Below are 17,815 nucleotides of genomic sequence, written 5' to 3'. Positions count from 1 at the left end.
AGTGTCAAGTGCTACTTGTCATTCCTTACATCTACGACGTCCGTTGCTGCTCTTTAATCTGGTCCATTCAATTTTTTAACAGCACCCATGCGGTACTTATTTTAACAGCACATAAGCCGGATCCAATAAAAACTACTTGTCAAAATAATGTTTTATTGTCTTTTTCAATAATTTAAGGCCTTTGGTGTTGCCTGTTAAAGGAAGAAAAAAAAAAGTCATGCCTAGATAGGTAAAAGAAGATAAAAACAAATACAAATAAATCGAGAGAAAATTATTTATAGCAGACAATCTCAATTATTTTCTTTTAAAAGCAAGTAAGTTTTTTTTTTTTTTTTTTTTTTTTTTAAAGTTACCTTTTCCAAATAACATAGTTTGTTTCATTTTCTTTACTTCCCATTTAATTAATGCATTTTATCCTGCCCACACACCATTCATTTTACACTTTCTCCAAACCCTAATTGTCGTTCGCATTTGGATTTAGATATTTTAAAGAGAATGATTTCAGAGAGTGAAATAGATTTCTGAATAGGTTATGGAATCGAAGAAATCTGACAAAAAAGGTAAAATAAGTTATAAAGAATGAAAGAAATTTGACTTACAGGAGTTGGTGAAGAAGTTCATAAAATAGAATAAAGAAATACGTTAATGGAATTATAAAAAAATCCTATTTATAAATTAAGGAAAAATACGTTACAGAAAAAGAAAAAAAAAACAACAGAATATTGACCATAAACAAAGTATGCACGCAGTTTTTTCCTTCAAGAAAGTTATGACTTTTATAAAAAAATATTGTTCGAAATAATATTCTTAGCTTGTTTGGTTTTTCAAATTAATACATTTTATGTCGCATACTGAAGAAACATTGGAATATCACATCTAGAAAATAAAATAAGATACATAGATCAAAAAAAAAAACAATTGTGTATTTATTTTAGAAAAATGTAGATTTTGCTTCCTTAAACGTAATGGCTTTACATGTTTAGACAAACTTCTTTACAAAATAATCCTCAATGAATTTATTTCTTAAATTTGTGTGTGCTTATATTCGACTTTCTAATGCACTCCTCCCACAGACCACGTCCATCGTATTCCGTCATTTTTTTTTTTTATCTATCACTTCAGAAGATTATGACGAAATTGTTTTCTTTTAAGTGTAAAACATTTTGAATTATATCTATGAATAATGATATAAATGTCAGCCCCATGTTCACCATGTGTTCTCCAAAAATTGATGTGGCTTTTTAAATCAGCATTTAACCTAAACCCTAAACCTTAAATGCCTAAAACCGTAAACCCTTTTTTTCGAGGAAAAAAAAAAAGCAAAAATTGCAAGGATTTTGGTGTTGTCAGAATTTAGCAGAATTTGAAAAAATATCAATGCCTAAATCTTTGAATTTATTTTTTTTTTATTTTTTTTTTTTAAAAAAAGGAGCAGATTATCATTCACATCGGGGAAATAATATCGGTGATTTAAAAAGCCACATTAATTTTTCGGAGACACAAGATGGGCAATAGGGCGATACTTAGAATTACTCATGTTTCTCATTATATTTGTATAATAAAATGTTACTTTCTCCTGTAAAAAATAAAATAGAGGTTCTTCAGTTGTATTATACTTTCTCTTCCTTCCGCACACAACCCTTATCCTTCGTTTGCAAGTGGATCGTGTATTAGTTTCAATTTTTCACTCTATATCAAAAGATCGATAACGAAACTAATAGTGTTGGTTAATGAAATGTTAGGAATTTCTCATGAGGGTTACTTGTTATTACAATTTATTTTGGACTGAACATTTATCGTTGAAGAATCTGGTGTTTGAAGATTTGTTTCCATTAAAATGTTATAAAATGCTGCTTACAATAGCACATAGTTGCTTTATTTATTCAAATTTATACCCAACAACAACTATCTCCCCCACCCTCTTCAATTTTCATCTTAATTAATTTATTTCTTTCTTCTACTTGAGACCCAATCGATACATTGGTTAAGCAATCAAAGGTAAACCTATTATATGAGGTTGAGGGGGTTTAATTCTTGTTCGTCAAGCAACAACACTTGCGGTGTACTTACAACCTGTTCGAAATAACAGAATTTGTTTCTTTTTCTATACTCCCTCATTTAATTAATGTCTTTTATATTACCTACACACCATTCATTTTACACTTTCTTCAAACCCTAATCGCCGTTCACATTTGCATCTGGATATTTGTAGGTGAATATTTTATAGAGTGAAATAGATTTTCGAATAGAAACGTAAAGTAAGTTATAAGAAAACAAATTTGACCTATAGGAGTTGGCAATCCCAAGTAAGATTGGTGCATGATATGGGATCCTTTTCTATCATATAAGAAGAGCTTTTGCACAAAATGTATTTCTAAATAATTGCTCCATAGATCCTTAATTGTAGCGTGGATTGTTTGCAATGGAGAAAATGAAGAGAGAACGGGAGAATGATACAGTGATGCAAGGAAAATTTTGCCCGAAACAAAGGGAATTGGGTTCAAAATTTTGAACACGTGTCATGTTTGAGGGCGTTAAATATAACGAACGGTTTAGATTATCAAAATTGGGATCCGGCAATCTCTTTGAAATTGTCGTGGATCCTGAGCTAAATGGGACAGGTGGCATCAGTGTGTTTGGTCGGGCGAGCCATGTAACTGTGCGGAATTCTACGGTCGATCTAGTGCCTGGACCCAGCTGGTCTTAATCTGCAGTACTGACGTGGCGTTATCAGAGTCGTCGGCAAAGTACCGCACTGGTTCTGAACTCCGACGTTGCCGAGTACTTAAACGGTTGCCTTTCAAATTTTCTCAGGAACCAAACAGCCACTTTCCTTCTTCTCCATCACCAAATCACCTCTCTCTCTCTCTCCAAAGGCCCAAAGATGAATCCGTTAGATCAAACCCCGGACCAGTTCTCTTCATTCCCTCCTCTCCAGTTCATTCCATATCCACCTCCACTAAACCCTAACCCTAATCCTAATCCTAATCCGAATGCTAATTCGAGTCCTTATAATCCAACCCAAATCCCAATCCAAGACCCTAATTCTACCTCAACAAGCCATCTTCTCTCATTCACTGTTCCCAAGAAGCGAAGGCGAGGTCGGCCTCAACGAAAAGCGACGTCGTTTCACCTTCCTCTCATCCCCAACGTCACTCTCAACGGTAATGACGGTCTTTTCCCTTCGTCTTCGTCTTCTTCTACTTCTAATTCAGTCTCAGCTCCTTTGTTCAGACCCAATGTGGAAAACCCTAATTCGTCAACTCGAACTGTACCCGATACCTCTGATGAGATCATCGTGATAAATAAAGAATCCACATCCGAGGCCTTGATTGCGCTCTCAGCTGGGTTTCCCGCCGATTCCCTCACTGAGGAGGAAATCGATGCCGGGGTTGTCCCTGTAATAGGAGGGATCGAGCAAGTCAATTACATTCTTATCAGGAACCACATTATCGCAAAATGGCGTGAGAATGTGTCAAATTGGGTCACTAAAGAGATGTTTCTTGATGCTATACCGAAACATTGCCATACTCTTTTGGACTCTACTTATAATTATTTAGTTTCACATGGGTATATCAATTTTGGGGTTGCACCAGCGATCAAGGAGAAGGTTCCGGTTGAACTTAGTAAGCCAAATGTGATTGTGATTGGTGCCGGGCTAGCGGGGCTGGCTGCTGCACGGCAATTGATGAGATTTGGGTTCAAGGTGACTGTTTTAGAGGGTAGGAAGCGAGCAGGTGGACGAGTTTATACGAAGAAAATGGAGGGAGGGAATAGGGTGTGTGCCGCGGCAGATTTAGGGGGTAGTGTTTTGACTGGTACTTTAGGGAATCCACTTGGGATTGTTGCTCGACAGTTGGGGTATCCGCTTCATAAGGTGAGAGATAAGTGCCCACTATATAGTTTGGATGGAAAGCCAGTTGACCCTGATATGGATATGAAAGTGGAAACTGCTTTTAACCGTCTTTTGGACAAGGCAAGTAGACTTAGGCAGTTAATGGGGGAAGTCTCTGTGGATGTATCTCTTGGTGCAGCATTGGAAACGTTCCGGCAGGTTTATGGGGATGCCGTGAATGCCGAGGAGATGAACTTGTTTAATTGGCATCTTGCAAATTTGGAATATGCGAATGCCGGTTTGCTTTCAAAGCTTTCCCTTGCATTTTGGGACCAAGATGATCCATATGATATGGGAGGGGACCATTGCTTCTTGCCTGGAGGTAATGGAAGGCTGGTTCAGGCTTTGGCTGAGAATGTGCCAATTTTATATGAGAAAACTGTGCATTCCATCAGGTATGGTAGTGATGGTGTGCAGGTCATTGCAGGGAGTCAGGTCTTTGAGGGTGACATGGCCCTCTGCACAGTTCCGCTTGGGGTTTTAAAGAGTGGATCCATAAAGTTTATTCCAGAGTTGCCTCAGAGAAAGCTGGATGGGATAAAGAGGCTGGGGTTTGGGTTGTTGAATAAGGTTGCAATGCTATTTCCTCATGTATTTTGGGGCACGGATCTTGATACCTTTGGGCATCTTTCTGATGATCCGAGCCGCCGAGGGGAGTTCTTTCTCTTTTATAGCTATGCAACAGTTGCCGGCGGTCCTCTCTTGATTGCTCTGGTAGCGGGAGAAGCAGCTCACAAGTTTGAGAGCATGCCCCCCACAGATGCAGTGACCCGTGTTCTTCAAATTCTCAAGGGTAATCTATTCCTCTTTTTCTTTTTCTTTTTGTCCGTTTAAAGTATCTTATTCTTAGTTATGGTTTTTATCTCTCAAATTATCCTATGTTCTGAAATATTAAATTACAACCTAAAACCAAAAAAGAAAGTGACTATTTTGTCATGCATTTTTCAGTTATTATTTGTATCCTATATGCCCAATACTCAAGTAGATCAGAGTTAGTTGCAAACTTCATTAAATTGTTATATTTTTCTGAACCATTTCTTGGTGATGATATGTACTTTTCCATAGTCATTCAGAAGAACTAGATGCTAAACAATGTTCTATTTCCTGTACTACTAAAAAGTGTATTACAACAAGAATACTTTCTTGGATGAAGAGTTTCTTCCTATCCTAATCGTGAAAGTTTTCAGCTAAGTATCTGAATATTTCTGGTGGGGATATTTTTTTTTTTTTTCAAAACTGGGCATAAATGCATGCAGGTATCTTTGAACCGCAAGGAATCAATGTTCCGGAGCCTATCCAAACAGTTTGTACCAGATGGGGTGGTGATCCCTTCAGTCTAGGTTCTTACTCTAATGTTGCAGTTGGCGCATCAGGAGATGATTATGATATTTTGGCAGAAAGTGTGGGAGATGGAAGGCTTTTCTTTGCAGGGGAGGCCACCACTAGGCGATACCCTGCAACTATGCACGGAGCTTTTGTTAGTGGGTTAAGAGAATCTTCAAACATGGCTCACTATGCTAATGCTCGGACCTTGAGAAAAAAGGTTGACAGGAGCCCATCGAAGAATGCCCATTCTTGTGCTTCCCTTCTTGCAGATTTATTTAGGGAGCCTGATCTAGAATTTGGGAGCTTTTCTGTTATTTTTGCTCAGAAGAATGCTGATCCCAGGTCAGCAGCAATTTTGCGGGTGGCATTTAGTGAGCCTCGAAAGAAGAGTCATGAAGGTTCAAAACCAGATCAACAGCATTCAAATAAGTTACTTTTCCAGCAGCTTCAGTCACATTTTAATCATCAGCAACAGCTTCATGTTTACACTTTGTTATCAAGACAACATGCACTGGAGCTGAGAGAGGTGAGAGGAGGTGATGAAATGAGGTTGAATTACCTCTGTGAAAAGTTGGGGGTGAAGCTGGTGGGAAGAAAAGGTCTGGGGTCTACTGCTGATTCTGTGATTGCTTCCATCAAGGCTGAGAGGGGCAACCGCAAACCTGCTTCAACTACTTTGGCGCTCAAATCAGGTGCTTGGTTGGAGCTTTACTTTTTGTAATCCATGATTACTATATTTAGTTGTTGTAGAACTTAAAGTACGTATTTCATGGTTTTGGAAAAGGAGCATCAAAGCTGAACACAGGCATTTTGAAGCGAAAAATGGTGAGGTATGAGCTGAAGATCTTGAAAAGTTTTAATTGCTTGGATATCTCATATATCTGTTGTACTATAATTGATGTATAAGTAACATTTTATCCTTGGTGATTTTCCCAGAAAGGCTAAAATAGTGCGCAGCAGCAATGGGTCAGCAGCGCCTACTAATTCAAATGTAGTAACTAGTAAAGTGTCAGAGGAAACTAGGATGTCAGAGGAAATCAAGCCTACAGATCAAATGCTTCTTGACACACTTGGTTCAGGTAATATATAGAGGGTATCTTTTTTCTTTTTCTTTTTAGAAAATTCTAATTTAAATATATTTCCATTGCTCATGCATCTTGCCTCATTGTGATGTCAAGTGGAATGGGATTTTTTTTTTCCGTTGTGTTTCTACAACAACATGTGAAACAACTCTTGACGTTTTTCTTTCCCCCCTTTTCTAAAGTATTTAGCTATTTCTCTGTTCTTCTCTGTGTTTGTGTGTGTGTAATCTACTATTTCCTAATATAATGTGGTTACAAGCTCAAATTATCCACTGTGTTAGTGGCGTTATTTTCATTTAATTTTAGAGGGGGATGCTGGTTGAACCAAGTCTTTACTCTTTCTTTTCCTTTCTCTAAGGCATTTACCCTCCCTCCGTCCCTTCTGTTCTTGTGTGTGTTTGTGTGTGTGTAATCTACTATTTCCTAATATAATGTGGTTACAAGCTCAAATTATCCACTGTGGTAGTGGCGTTATTTTCATTTAATTTTAGAGGGGGATGCTGGTTGAACCAAGTCTTTACTCTTTCTTTTCCTTTTTCTAAGGCATTTACTCTCCCTCCCTCCCTCCCTCCAAGCTTTTATATTTTTCACTGTGGCAGTGGCTTCACTTCCCTCCCTTGAAATACTGGTGGCAGCCAAAAGCCATAGAAAACAACGTTAGAAGAATTTTACTATATACCTATCAAAAAAGAATTTTACTATATCATAATGCATTGTGGTTACAAGTTTATGTTATCTGCTATAGCAGTGGCTTTATTATCCTTCTATTTCAGAGGAGACACTAGCCCATGCAAAAAAACCATGGAAAACTAAACAGAATGATGTTTTTCTGGAAATACTTATAAAAAAATGATGTTTTTCTTGAAATAATTGAATGTGCCTGTTTAAGAACAGTGGTTCTTGAATTAATATTTAGTGTTTCAAATAAGAGAATCTAATATCAAGTTTCATATTTTGTTATAGGGCAAAATCAAGGTGACATGTTGAAACAATGAGTAGACAGACTTGAGAGGTGAGATGTCATAACTTGTAACTGGCTCTTCATGAGCATTGGTCTTTATGCGTAGAACTGTTTTCCCTTTTAACCTTTTTGGTGGAGAATGTTGTGCCCCTCACCTGCTTTTCTTATCTCAATGTTGTTTAGCTTTGCTGGGCCCAAGTAGTCGAATATGCAATTTTGCAAATATCAATTTCCATTTTAATGTAACCTGATGAGGCATTGCCTTCCGTTAGAGGATCTGACTGAGAAGTATGTATTATTCCATACAAATTTTATGTTTTTCAAATGTGATTAGTGGCTAGTATGTTAATTAGGTCTCTTATTTAGATAAAGATATTTAATTAGTGAAATTTAGATAAAGATATTTAATTAGTGAAATTTTTTTATTATCTCATGCTTGGGACCAGGATCTGAATGATGGCTATATACCAGTGACTTCAGCAGGTTCTTTTCAAGAATCAATTTAATGGTGTGGTTGGGTTTTCCATGGAAAAGGAATTTGTTCATTGTATACTCGGAATTCTAGTAGACTAGCAGAGAATATGAAGACATAAAAATCACTGAAGTTAAATAATAAAAATTTAATTTGTTGAAATTTCTTTCTTTCTGGGCATCAGCCCCCACCCCCCCCCCCCCCCCCCCCCCCCCCCCCCCAAAAAAAAAAACCCAAAAGCGCAGCCGCTGCGAGGACATTACTTGCTTGGTTAGATTTAAGCTCTGTCCTTGACTTATTCAGAACTAACCTTCTTTTTTTTTTCCTGTGAATGCTCCATCAAAAATTTATTGAAGGATCTGCTCTTCACCTCTGAATCTATCAACAAGGGCCAATTTGCAATCTGTGACCAAGTTTGTTCCCAGCCTCATAACAGCTTTACTTACTCATGATCTTTGGCCGGATCACTACCGCCTTTGTCAGCTTGTTGAAGATGACTATGCCACTTGCAGGAGGACCACTGCGCTGTTGTTTGGCTTCTCTGCCGGTAAGGTGATAAATGCAATGTCAAAGTGAACATTGAGCAAGAGTCTGGCTTCTCTGTTGTTTGGCTTCATGTTGCCCAGAGTCTTCAAGGCATCTCCTCGAGATGCCTCTGAATTGATTGGAGCTTGTGAGCAAGACCTCGGTGTTTGGACAGGCCGCTGGTGAATCTCTTGAGAGCTATGTTGCCCCAGAAATGCCATCTGGATGAGAAGTGGCTGCCTAGCTGATATTGTAGGATGGATGGATGGATGAGTCCGGCTGATGGCCGAGCCTTTACTATGAGACTCGGAGTTACTTTTGACAGGTCGGATTTATGTTGGTGCAACTGCCTCCACTCTAGTTGTTGAGAAGTATCAAATATAAAAACTATGGTCTTGTGGCTAATTGTCATGTTTTGTGTGAATGGCAAATCAAATCTTATTTCCATTTGTCAATATTCTCAGCTTACAGGAAGATAAAAAAAAAATGATCTTTAAGATTATAGTGGGATGAAATATGTTTGTTTCAAATATAAAACTATGGTCTTATTATTTCTTTTAATTATTATGTTATGGTAAATTTTTAATGCTATTAGTTTTAATTGCCGTGTTTTGTGTAAATCGCAAACCAAATCTTATTTACATATTTCAGTGACAAGAAAGAAAAAACAAGACAGGTCTATATCGATTTCGAGAGAACAATTGAAACATATATATAATAAACTAGATAGTATATTTTTATTCTACAAGTATCTAACAATATTAATGTGACAATTTCAATAACTTTTTGATCAATTATTGTTAAAAAAAAAGAATCAAGGGTTGGTTCTGACTGTCACATTGTGTGATATTTGTGGTATAAGAATATGAGTGCCCCTTCTATCCGGTCAGGGTAGAAAATCAGTGTTTTTTTGCCACCAATAAGGGATTGACACATCAGTCTATAACAAGAAAAACTATTGTTTGTATAACATTGAATCTAATCATTTTTTAACTTTTTTTAGTTTGAAAAAAAAAAAAAAAAACTCCCAACTCCCGCCCACCCAGACACCGCCAGCACTGTTCCACGCTGGAAACATCCGCGCGGCTACTCCCCAGACCCCGGGGGTGGCCGCGCGGCCCGGTGGCAGCCACCCCCAATTTCGGCGTGGGCCTGTGGCGGCGGCGGCCAATGGCTGGGATAATTTTTTGTTTTAAGACTAAAATAGTGAAATTGAGGGTTTTTGATCCCGTGTTTTGCTAAGTTTTGTTAATATTTACTTTTCTTATTTAATGATGACGTGTCAATTTCTTATTGGAGTTAGTTTTTGCCACTTCCTAATTGGAGTTATTCCCTAAGAATATAATATATAGCATACTCCATATAATAGTCTTTACCTTTTTTTTTTAATGAATTATATTTTATCGTTTGACTAAATTTTTATAAGCTCTTATTGTTAGGGAAAAATAAAGTAGGGGTTGCTCTTTTATGAAGCCACTCCTTATGGTTTAAAAAGCATAACAAATCAATTATTAATCCAATCGCTTCCTCTATTATATTTTTTTTAAGGGTGAGTAATGACATGTAAGTTGATAGTCAAGTCATCCAATCAAATGTTAACATGTGTACATATGTTTGAATTAATTAGCACCAACACATGTTATCAAATGTTAACATGTGTACGTATGTTTGAATTAGCACTATCACAACATGTGTTTGAGTTCGCACTATCTTATTAAGTAAAAAAAAAAATGCCACATTAGAGATAAAAAAAAAAAAAAAAAGAAAAGAAAGAGAGAGAAGGTGGTGGGGGTGATTGAACAACCCCAATGGCTATTGGGGGTGGTGGTCGAACCACCATTAAAGGGTGTTGGAGATAATTCGGCCACTCTAAACCTGACTTTTAGGGTGGTTGGACCATTCACAATGGCATTTGAGAGTGGTTCGGCCATCCCTTTTGGAGATTGAGAGCGGTTTAACCACCCTTAAAGGCTTGATATGAGATAATCAAACTACCTCCAATGACCACTAGGGTGGTTTGGCCACTCCCAAAAGGCTGGTTAGCCAAACCAAAAGGTGGTGAATGATCCTCAAAAGCTATTGGGGGTGGCCACCCCCAATGACCTTTAGGAGTTGTTTGGCGACTCTAACTACCTTTCTCTCTCTCTTTCTTTGCTTCCTTTTTTTCTTGATATGACATTTTTTTTTTTAAATGACATGGTGATGTTGACTCAAACACATGTACACGTGTTAGAATTTGTTTAGATATGATGTGGCTACCAGCCTACGTGTTATTATCTAATGGAAGGATTGATTTAATAATGGTGCATACCTTAAAGAGTGATTTGGTGCATTTTCAACCTTCGAGAGTTATTCAATAAAAAGTCCAAGATAATTTTTTTTTTCCTTATTGTTAAGGGCTTGGGAGAAGGTACGTGAATTTCGATTCAACAATCAAACTGTTCCTGCTCGCTACGATTATTGGCTTAAACAGTTTAAAACCATAAGAAAATCTACATGTCAAATGGTTAACGTAGAGCTCAATACGGGGAATGCTGACCAGAAAAATGTATGCGAGAGGTTCAATGTAGATCCTCTAAAGCAAATTCGAAGATAAAAATTTTCGTGTGAAAGAAATAAGAAGTTAAAGTTGCGATCTTAGCAGTGAGTATGATGGATTCTTGTAGTTGTGGGTTATGAAAGTTTGATAGAATTCCTCCATGAACTCTCCAGGCCTAATGACTTCCCTTCAGAGAGATAACACTTCTGCAGATAATCAACCACTAGATAAATGAGGCTAACAGCCCTATCCAACCTCACGACCAGCTTATTCAAGAAAATCGCTAGCAACAGATAACAACGTAAACAAAGCAACGTAACTAACATAATATATCTCTCGTTAAAATATTAATTAAATAATTAAATTTATCTCTTTCTATCGGCTTAAGCTCTTGAGTTCGAATTTTGATTTCTTCATTTACCTCCCATTTCAGTTAAATATTCTACGGGTAGAACCTCACCTATTAAAAATTTAAAAGGGAGTTTGAGCCCACACGCAAGAAGTGTTAAAGTATTGATTAAATAATTAAATTTACATTTTCCTATTAACTTAAGTTTTTTGAATAATTGGTGGTTTAACATTTTCGACATATCACCCCTTAGCTTTGGTACTTATCCTTTATACTTTGGGTTAGGTTTCTTACTCCGGGCTCACCATGAGTCAATTTCACTCTCCGCTAGTTGTTAGCTGGTCTGGTCTAAGCGCGAATCTCTCTTGAAATAGATCTTCCAGACGCTCTTCTAGATCAATCGCTTTGGTGAATCGATTTTCTTTGAAATGAGATCTATCTCTTCTTGCCCTGTCTTCGGCCCTGTAACTAGTCGATCAATCGGTCTACGAAGAATTACTTTCTTTCAATATCTGCCCTTGTTAGCAGCTTTATCGGCGTGCTGTCTTTCCTTTCTCGGTCTATGGAAAAGGGTGTGCTAGATATAATAACGATGAGTAATGCTATTTAGTAGACTCCTATACAATTGTCATATAGCTGGATGACATGACAGTGTAAATTATCTTTGAATCAATACTCTTAAAAAAAAAAAAAACCAATGATTTATTTCCACCACCACGTTATCTCAATTTTTATGGCAATTGTACATTAATATACTAAATAGAGTTATTCAATAACGATTGCTAATTAAAACTTCAAAACATTTGACATCAAAAGAACTAAATGCATGTCAAAGCTAAACATCTATCTAAAAGTGTCATCTCTGATGGTTCATGTCTTTGGGCTTAGGCATTGTAACGGAACAACTCTGTGATAAGAAAGCAGATGCCCGATCATATTTTCCATTCAGAGAATGCAGATCCATGTTATTGAAAATCGACATAGCTTTCAATAGTACACTAGTGGAAATCACCATTCTACAATGAGGTGTTCAAGGTCTATAGAACCAAGAAAAATATGAGAAGAAATTTTTACTTTTACCCTTTAAACAACCCAAAATGAATATCTCATAGCACCATATACCTTTTGTACATAATCTGTATCCAGATATAATTTTGAAGTGGCCGAGTGTTGTCAACCTAAAGCCCTTTCGCGTCACTAGCGTCTCTATGATTATCCGGGTTGTCAGTCCCTTCCAACCACTCCTTCAGTTTGGCTTCTTTATCAGCCTTGAAGTCATCAAAGTATTCTGAAACTGACGATAAATTATGACTTGGTAAGCTGACATCACTCTCTTCTTCTTCTTCTTCTTCTTCTTCTTCTTCATTAAGTGGCTCATCTTCAATCCGACTTGACAAGGGCAGCTCATCTACTTCCACATCCGGCACAGATGAGCTAGTACTAGCAGAAGTCACTGAGAGTGTTGGAGTAGGATATGGCAGTAGCTTCTCACCCTCGGCCTGTATTGATTCTCGTGGATCATGTTGGGGCCACTTGAAATTGCTGGCCTTTTGTCTTGCTGACTTGAAGACAGATGAAAAATAACTACCTCTTCTTTCGTTATCCTCTTGGGCATAAACTGCACTCCGACCCCAAGCAGCTGGTCCCCAAGAACTAGTTCTTCCCATCTGAAAACCTGAAGCTGGGTTATGGATTAACCCTCTTCTTGGTTGTTTTGTGGACATGATCACTAGAGATTTTTTGATGTCTCTAATCATCTCATCAGCGATGGGGAATCCACATTCTTTCATTGAGCTCACCATGGAGATGGAATCCTCTGAATCTTCTGCGTGCAAAGTCATCTCTCGAGATTTCTCCACAACATTATTCTTGAGAGTAATGACGTTGGGCACCGCATTTTGAGTATGCTGCTGAATATAGAAAAGCCCTACTGAGGGTTCATTTGCAACGTATTTAATCATCTCTGCCAAGCATTCAGTTATCTCCACAAAGCCATCAACAGTGGAGAACCCATGCATCTTTTCCAAAGCAAATGGCAGTTCATCACTGGTTTTGTCAAAAAAGTTACAGAAGCAAATGCATTTCAAGGAAGGAGAAACAGGAGAGCGAAATGAAATCTTTTTTTATAAGAAATTAATAATAAGAACAGATATGAATTTAGTAGTTTAATCCATCTTTACTAATTATCAGAGAAATTATATTAGCCCATGTATTATATGAAATTAACATATAAGAAACTTGTATTCATATCCAATATACAGGAAGTGCCCCCTTTCAGGCGACATACAAATGCAGGATACAATGACTTCATCCATAATTTGACTTATTTTTTTATGAATAATAAAAAAAAGAAAAAAAGTCACTTGAACATTTGAATGTTACTTTAGAGAAACAGTTCTGCATGTGAAGTATCAGCTGGTATCATATGGGGGAGTAATCATGTATCTGGAAAAAGTTGGAAGTAGCATTACAATATGACTGACTCCATCTTGAATGGGACTCACCACACTCCTGTCTCTAAGTTTTAAGTAGCCTTATTTCATGCGCACAGCTCATTCGCCAAGTATTATGAGATCATCCTATAAATATACAATACCATCTCCTGTAATAAATGATCTTATCACTTTCCGATCAAAATTCCAATACCTACAAAGACTTATACATGATCACTTCCTAGACTAAGATTCAGTGGTCAAATGTCCTATTTTAGAATTATTACCGATGCTAGCCCTTACTATTAGAAAGTGATATGTTTTAGCCATTTTAGTCAGGTTTGACACCATTGAGAGATTCAAGGCTGGAAACATAAATTTGGCAAAATTATGATTTCTTCAAAGTTGAGTGCAACTATAAGCATATATTTTCATAGAGGTTTTCTTTTATCAGTACAAGGGAAAATATCCAAAAAGAGATCTCATAATAGGCGTTTGTTTAGGAGATAACTGTAATTAGTAAGTGTTAGAATTATGAAGAGATCTCCTCTTAAAAATTTTAGATTATTTACATAAATTATGGAAAGCCCTTTGTTTTCCAACAGAACAATTTTCCTCTCCCACAGACAATTTAGATCCCAGAGTTGTAGGTCTACTTCTGAGTCCTAAAAGGATTTATTTGTCCTCCATGATTTTCATTTTTCCTGAAAGAATAATAAAATACTAATATACTAATCTCATTTACCCGAAAGTCTCACCTTAATAAGTATATATTTGGTTTGTATTTATAGTTTTTTTCTTTCTTTCGTTTGAATTAATAGTTTGTATTTGTGTTCTACCCAACCATAAAAATAAATAAATAAAGACCATAAATTCGAAATATCAATGAAGTGTCAATAATTTCGACCCCATGTGATCATCTATCATGCCAATCTTCTTACACTTCCCACATCAAACACCTTGAGTTCAGCTCTTTCCCACCACAAAGACTCCACTCATCTCAACGCATATTTTGCCTTAGGATTCAAGGAAAATATATTATCTTTAACGAAATTTAATATCAACACAACAAAAAGTTTTGCTTTGAAATATTTCCCATTGAAAAGAAGAACCTAACCGTTACGATTACGCATTTTAATCAATACCCACCTGCAAATTTTACAGAATCCTACAAACCCAGTTCTCAAATTCAGTTTTTTTTTTTAATTCATTTAAATAGAGCAAATCAAATAAAAAAAAAAAAGGCAATGGGAAAGATGGGTTAATAATGACTTACAGGAAACCCTAAGAAGGCCAAGTGTTACTGCGGAAGAATCGTCGAGTTTTTGATAATGTAGGGCGCTTTCTGAAGCTTTCCTGAAGGTCAAGCAGGCAGGTTCATGCTTGCAATTTGTTGAAGCTTCTTTGTTCTATCTCGTCTATGTCCAGTTCTCTTTCTATTTGTGTCTTTTTCACAAGTTACCTCAGCTCAACCAACACCATAAAAAGACAATTTCAAGTTTCGCTTCTGTTCACTTTGGGTGGTTTTGTTGTGGCTGTTGTTCTTTCAGTAGATTAAATTAAATAAATAAAAATAAAAGTTAAAGTAAAAATAATTATCAGATTAATATCTCTAGACCTCTACCTTTGGATATAATTTCTATTTAGTCCTTATACTTTATAAGTTTTAAAATGGATTAGCTCTCTTAACCTAATATTATCGAGTTAATAAAACGTCTTTTTCAGTAGGAGAATTGAAGCATTCTGCTGCCTTTCAATTATTGCAAATAATAATATTAGAATTCACATTTTTATTTTATAATTATATTGAGGTGGTAATCTCAACTAATTTTTAAATTAGTCTTTATTAAAAAATAAAAAATAAAAATTCAAAATTTGACTGAGAATGTCACCTCAACATTATGAAATAACTATAAAATAAAAATGTGGTATAAAGCATCAATCATTACAAATTGTTTCATTTTGTTAAGTCAATTTTAGAAAATTATTATTATTATTTTTTGGTTTTAATGCTTATGCTTTGCTTAGATTTGATGGGTGTCATTTAAATACTTTTGCAGTTGATACAATATCAATACATGCAAAAAAAAAAAAAAAAAAATTGTAGATGATTTTTTTTTTCAACATTGAACTCAGCCTCTCTGCTTCACTGCCGGTGACTTGTTTTGGGTTTTTCTACCTATGTTTGTGTATTTCTAATGTTTCTCCCGTACAGTCTGTCTTTGTATTGCTTAAATTTTACTGGAATTTGTGTTGACTAAATGCTAGATCGGCCCTTTTTTATTTTGAGAATGAGCGTTCAATGTAAAGAGAGGCTCAAATGTAATTTCTATAAGATTTATGTACTGCTTCGGCAGCTGTTTTTAAGTCAGATCCTTCTGGCTTAGAGTTTAAAGGTCTTGTACATTTTCTCGTGATGTAAGCCTTCGGGCCTTTGAAATAATATATGGTAGCACATGCTACTTGTTAAAAAAAAAAAAAAAAACATTGAAATCATTTCTCTCTCTCTTCAATTAATATTGATTTGATTACCATAATATTACAATTATTTTCACTATCGTTTTTGTGCATTTAAATAGAATAGGGAATAGATCATATTTTCACACTCATAAGTGTGTTATCTACCTGAGTTTTTACTTCTTTCTTTCTTTTCCCCCCGCCCCCTCCCCCTCCCCCTCCCCTTTTTTTTATTACTTTTAACAAATTAAGATTTCTAAATAAAATATACTTCTTTTTCTTTTTTTAGTTAAAAACAAGTGTCCATATTATTTCATTTAAGGATAATTACACCGTTGGTCCCTGTAGTATGCCATAATTATTTTTCACTCCCTATGGTTTCATGGGAGGTCATTGTGATTAGCAATAATTACAAATCGATCTCTACAGTCAAATTCTGTAAAAAATTTTAACAGATTTCGTCAAATGCAACGTCAGCATCGCGTGTCACCAATAAGATGGCAACACTTGTCCATCTTAATAAAAAAAATATAAATTTATTAAAAAATAAATAAATATACTTATTTTTTAAAAAAGAAAAAAAATGAAAAAGAAAAAAGGGAAGCCAAGGGGTGGCGCGCGGCCACCCCCACCCCTTGGCTGCCATTTTTTATTTTTTTTAAAATAAGTTTTATTTATTTATTTTTTAATAATTTTTTTTTTTTATTAAGATGGACACGTGTCGCCATCTTATTGGCGACACGTAGTGCTGACGTGGCATTTGTCAGAATCTGTTAATTTTTAACGAAATTTGATTGTAGGGATCGATTTGTAATTATTACTAACCACAGGGACCTCTCATGAACTTTTTAAACCATAAGGAGTGAAAAATAATTATGGCATACCACATGGACCAACGGGCAATTACCCTTTCCATTTAAAAGGACAAAAATTTGATATCCCGCGGTCAGTGACAAAACCTTATAACCACAATCCCTCTTATTCAAATCCTTCCACCACATTCACCGCTACAACAACCCTCTAAACCCAACAAAAACAAACCAAAAAAGGAGGCGGTTCGAGAGGCCTCACGCCTTCCAAGTCGACGCTCGAAGTGTTGAACCTCGACTATGTGCTCACAAATTCCAACCTCCACGCCCTTCTCCACCTTCGGCAAGGTCGAGTGCATCATCATCCTCAAGGACCGCATCACGCGCCACAATAGGGGCATGCCCTTCATCCAGTTTGTCTAAGTCGTCGACGCAATCTCTACCGTGCGTAAGATGCATAGTAAGGTCCTCAACAAGCACACCATCTCTGCCTCCATCGCCACAGACAACGACCACGCCCCGAAGTTCATCAAGAAGCACGTATACAAGGACAAGTCCCGATGCTACGAGTGCGGGGAGGAAGGGCATATGTCCTACGAGTGCCCCAAGAGCCTAGGGCCCCAGGACTATCCGTGCCCAAAAGGTCTCAGGGCGGTGTGGCCCAAGAGAAAGGAGATGGGTTTGGATGATAAAGGATTGGGGTTCGACAATGAAAATTGGGCGTCAGTGGTGAACAGTGATCAACGGTTGTTGACGAGGGGAGGCAACGGTGGGGATACGCAAAAGATGAAGAAGGCCAAGAAAGCGAGTTATTTTTGTGACGAGAGTGGTGATGAGGATAAGAATTTAGGATTTTGGTTGTATTTGAGTGGTGTTAATGTAAGATTTTTTAAGATCAATTTGGTCAATGTATGTACGTGTGTTTGAATGCGATATCTTTTTTCTTTTTGGGTTCGATTTTATGCCCC

The 17,815-nt window shown here is 36.7% G+C and overlaps 3 protein-coding genes across 8 annotated transcripts; 2 read left to right on the top strand and 1 right to left on the bottom strand.

The window, feature by feature from the left end:
• Positions 1-2,737: 2,737 nt before the first annotated feature.
• On the top strand, positions 2,738-8,776 carry LOC133863592 (protein FLOWERING LOCUS D). Of its 5 annotated transcripts, XR_009899412.1 has the most exons (8): positions 2,738-4,688; positions 5,152-5,913; positions 6,006-6,051; positions 6,158-6,300; positions 7,267-7,315; positions 7,448-7,552; positions 8,093-8,149; positions 8,249-8,776. XR_009899412.1 is itself a non-coding variant. In XM_062299610.1 (6 exons), exons 1-5 carry the CDS (start codon positions 2,885-2,887, stop codon positions 7,296-7,298), a joined length of 2,787 nt encoding a protein of 928 aa, XP_062155594.1. In that variant the 5' UTR covers positions 2,738-2,884; the 3' UTR covers positions 7,299-7,315; positions 8,249-8,776. The 5 variants fall into 5 exon arrangements, 2 of the variants coding, with proteins under 2 accessions (XP_062155594.1, XP_062155593.1); XR_009899410.1 differs by having other exon boundaries at positions 8,093-8,776; XR_009899411.1 differs by lacking the exon at positions 7,448-7,552 and having other exon boundaries at positions 2,739-4,688.
• A 3,286-nt stretch (positions 8,777-12,062) lies between these two features.
• On the bottom strand, positions 12,063-15,087 carry LOC133865002 (uncharacterized). 2 transcript variants are annotated; one of them, XM_062301459.1, is made up of 2 exons: positions 14,858-15,087; positions 12,063-13,195 (listed from the first exon to the last, which is right to left on the bottom strand). In XM_062301459.1, exon 2 carries the CDS (start codon positions 13,165-13,167, stop codon positions 12,328-12,330), a length of 840 nt encoding a protein of 279 aa, XP_062157443.1. In that variant the 5' UTR covers positions 13,168-13,195; positions 14,858-15,087; the 3' UTR covers positions 12,063-12,327. The 2 variants fall into 2 exon arrangements, with proteins under 2 accessions (XP_062157443.1, XP_062157445.1); XM_062301461.1 differs by having other exon boundaries at positions 12,063-13,167.
• Positions 15,088-17,023: 1,936 nt separating this feature from the next.
• LOC133862216 (U11/U12 small nuclear ribonucleoprotein 31 kDa protein) lies at positions 17,024-17,804 on the top strand. The gene has a single exon (XM_062297986.1). The coding sequence runs from the start codon at positions 17,301-17,303 to the stop codon at positions 17,772-17,774; it is 474 nt and encodes a 157-aa protein (XP_062153970.1). The 5' UTR covers positions 17,024-17,300; the 3' UTR covers positions 17,775-17,804.
• The last annotated feature ends 11 nt before the right edge of the window (positions 17,805-17,815 follow it).

The sequence above is a fragment of the Alnus glutinosa genome, chromosome 3, assembly GCF_958979055.1.
Source record: "Alnus glutinosa chromosome 3, dhAlnGlut1.1, whole genome shotgun sequence".
Taxonomy (NCBI): domain Eukaryota; kingdom Viridiplantae; phylum Streptophyta; class Magnoliopsida; order Fagales; family Betulaceae; genus Alnus; species Alnus glutinosa.
This window is presented reverse-complemented; position numbering and strand designations above follow the sequence as displayed.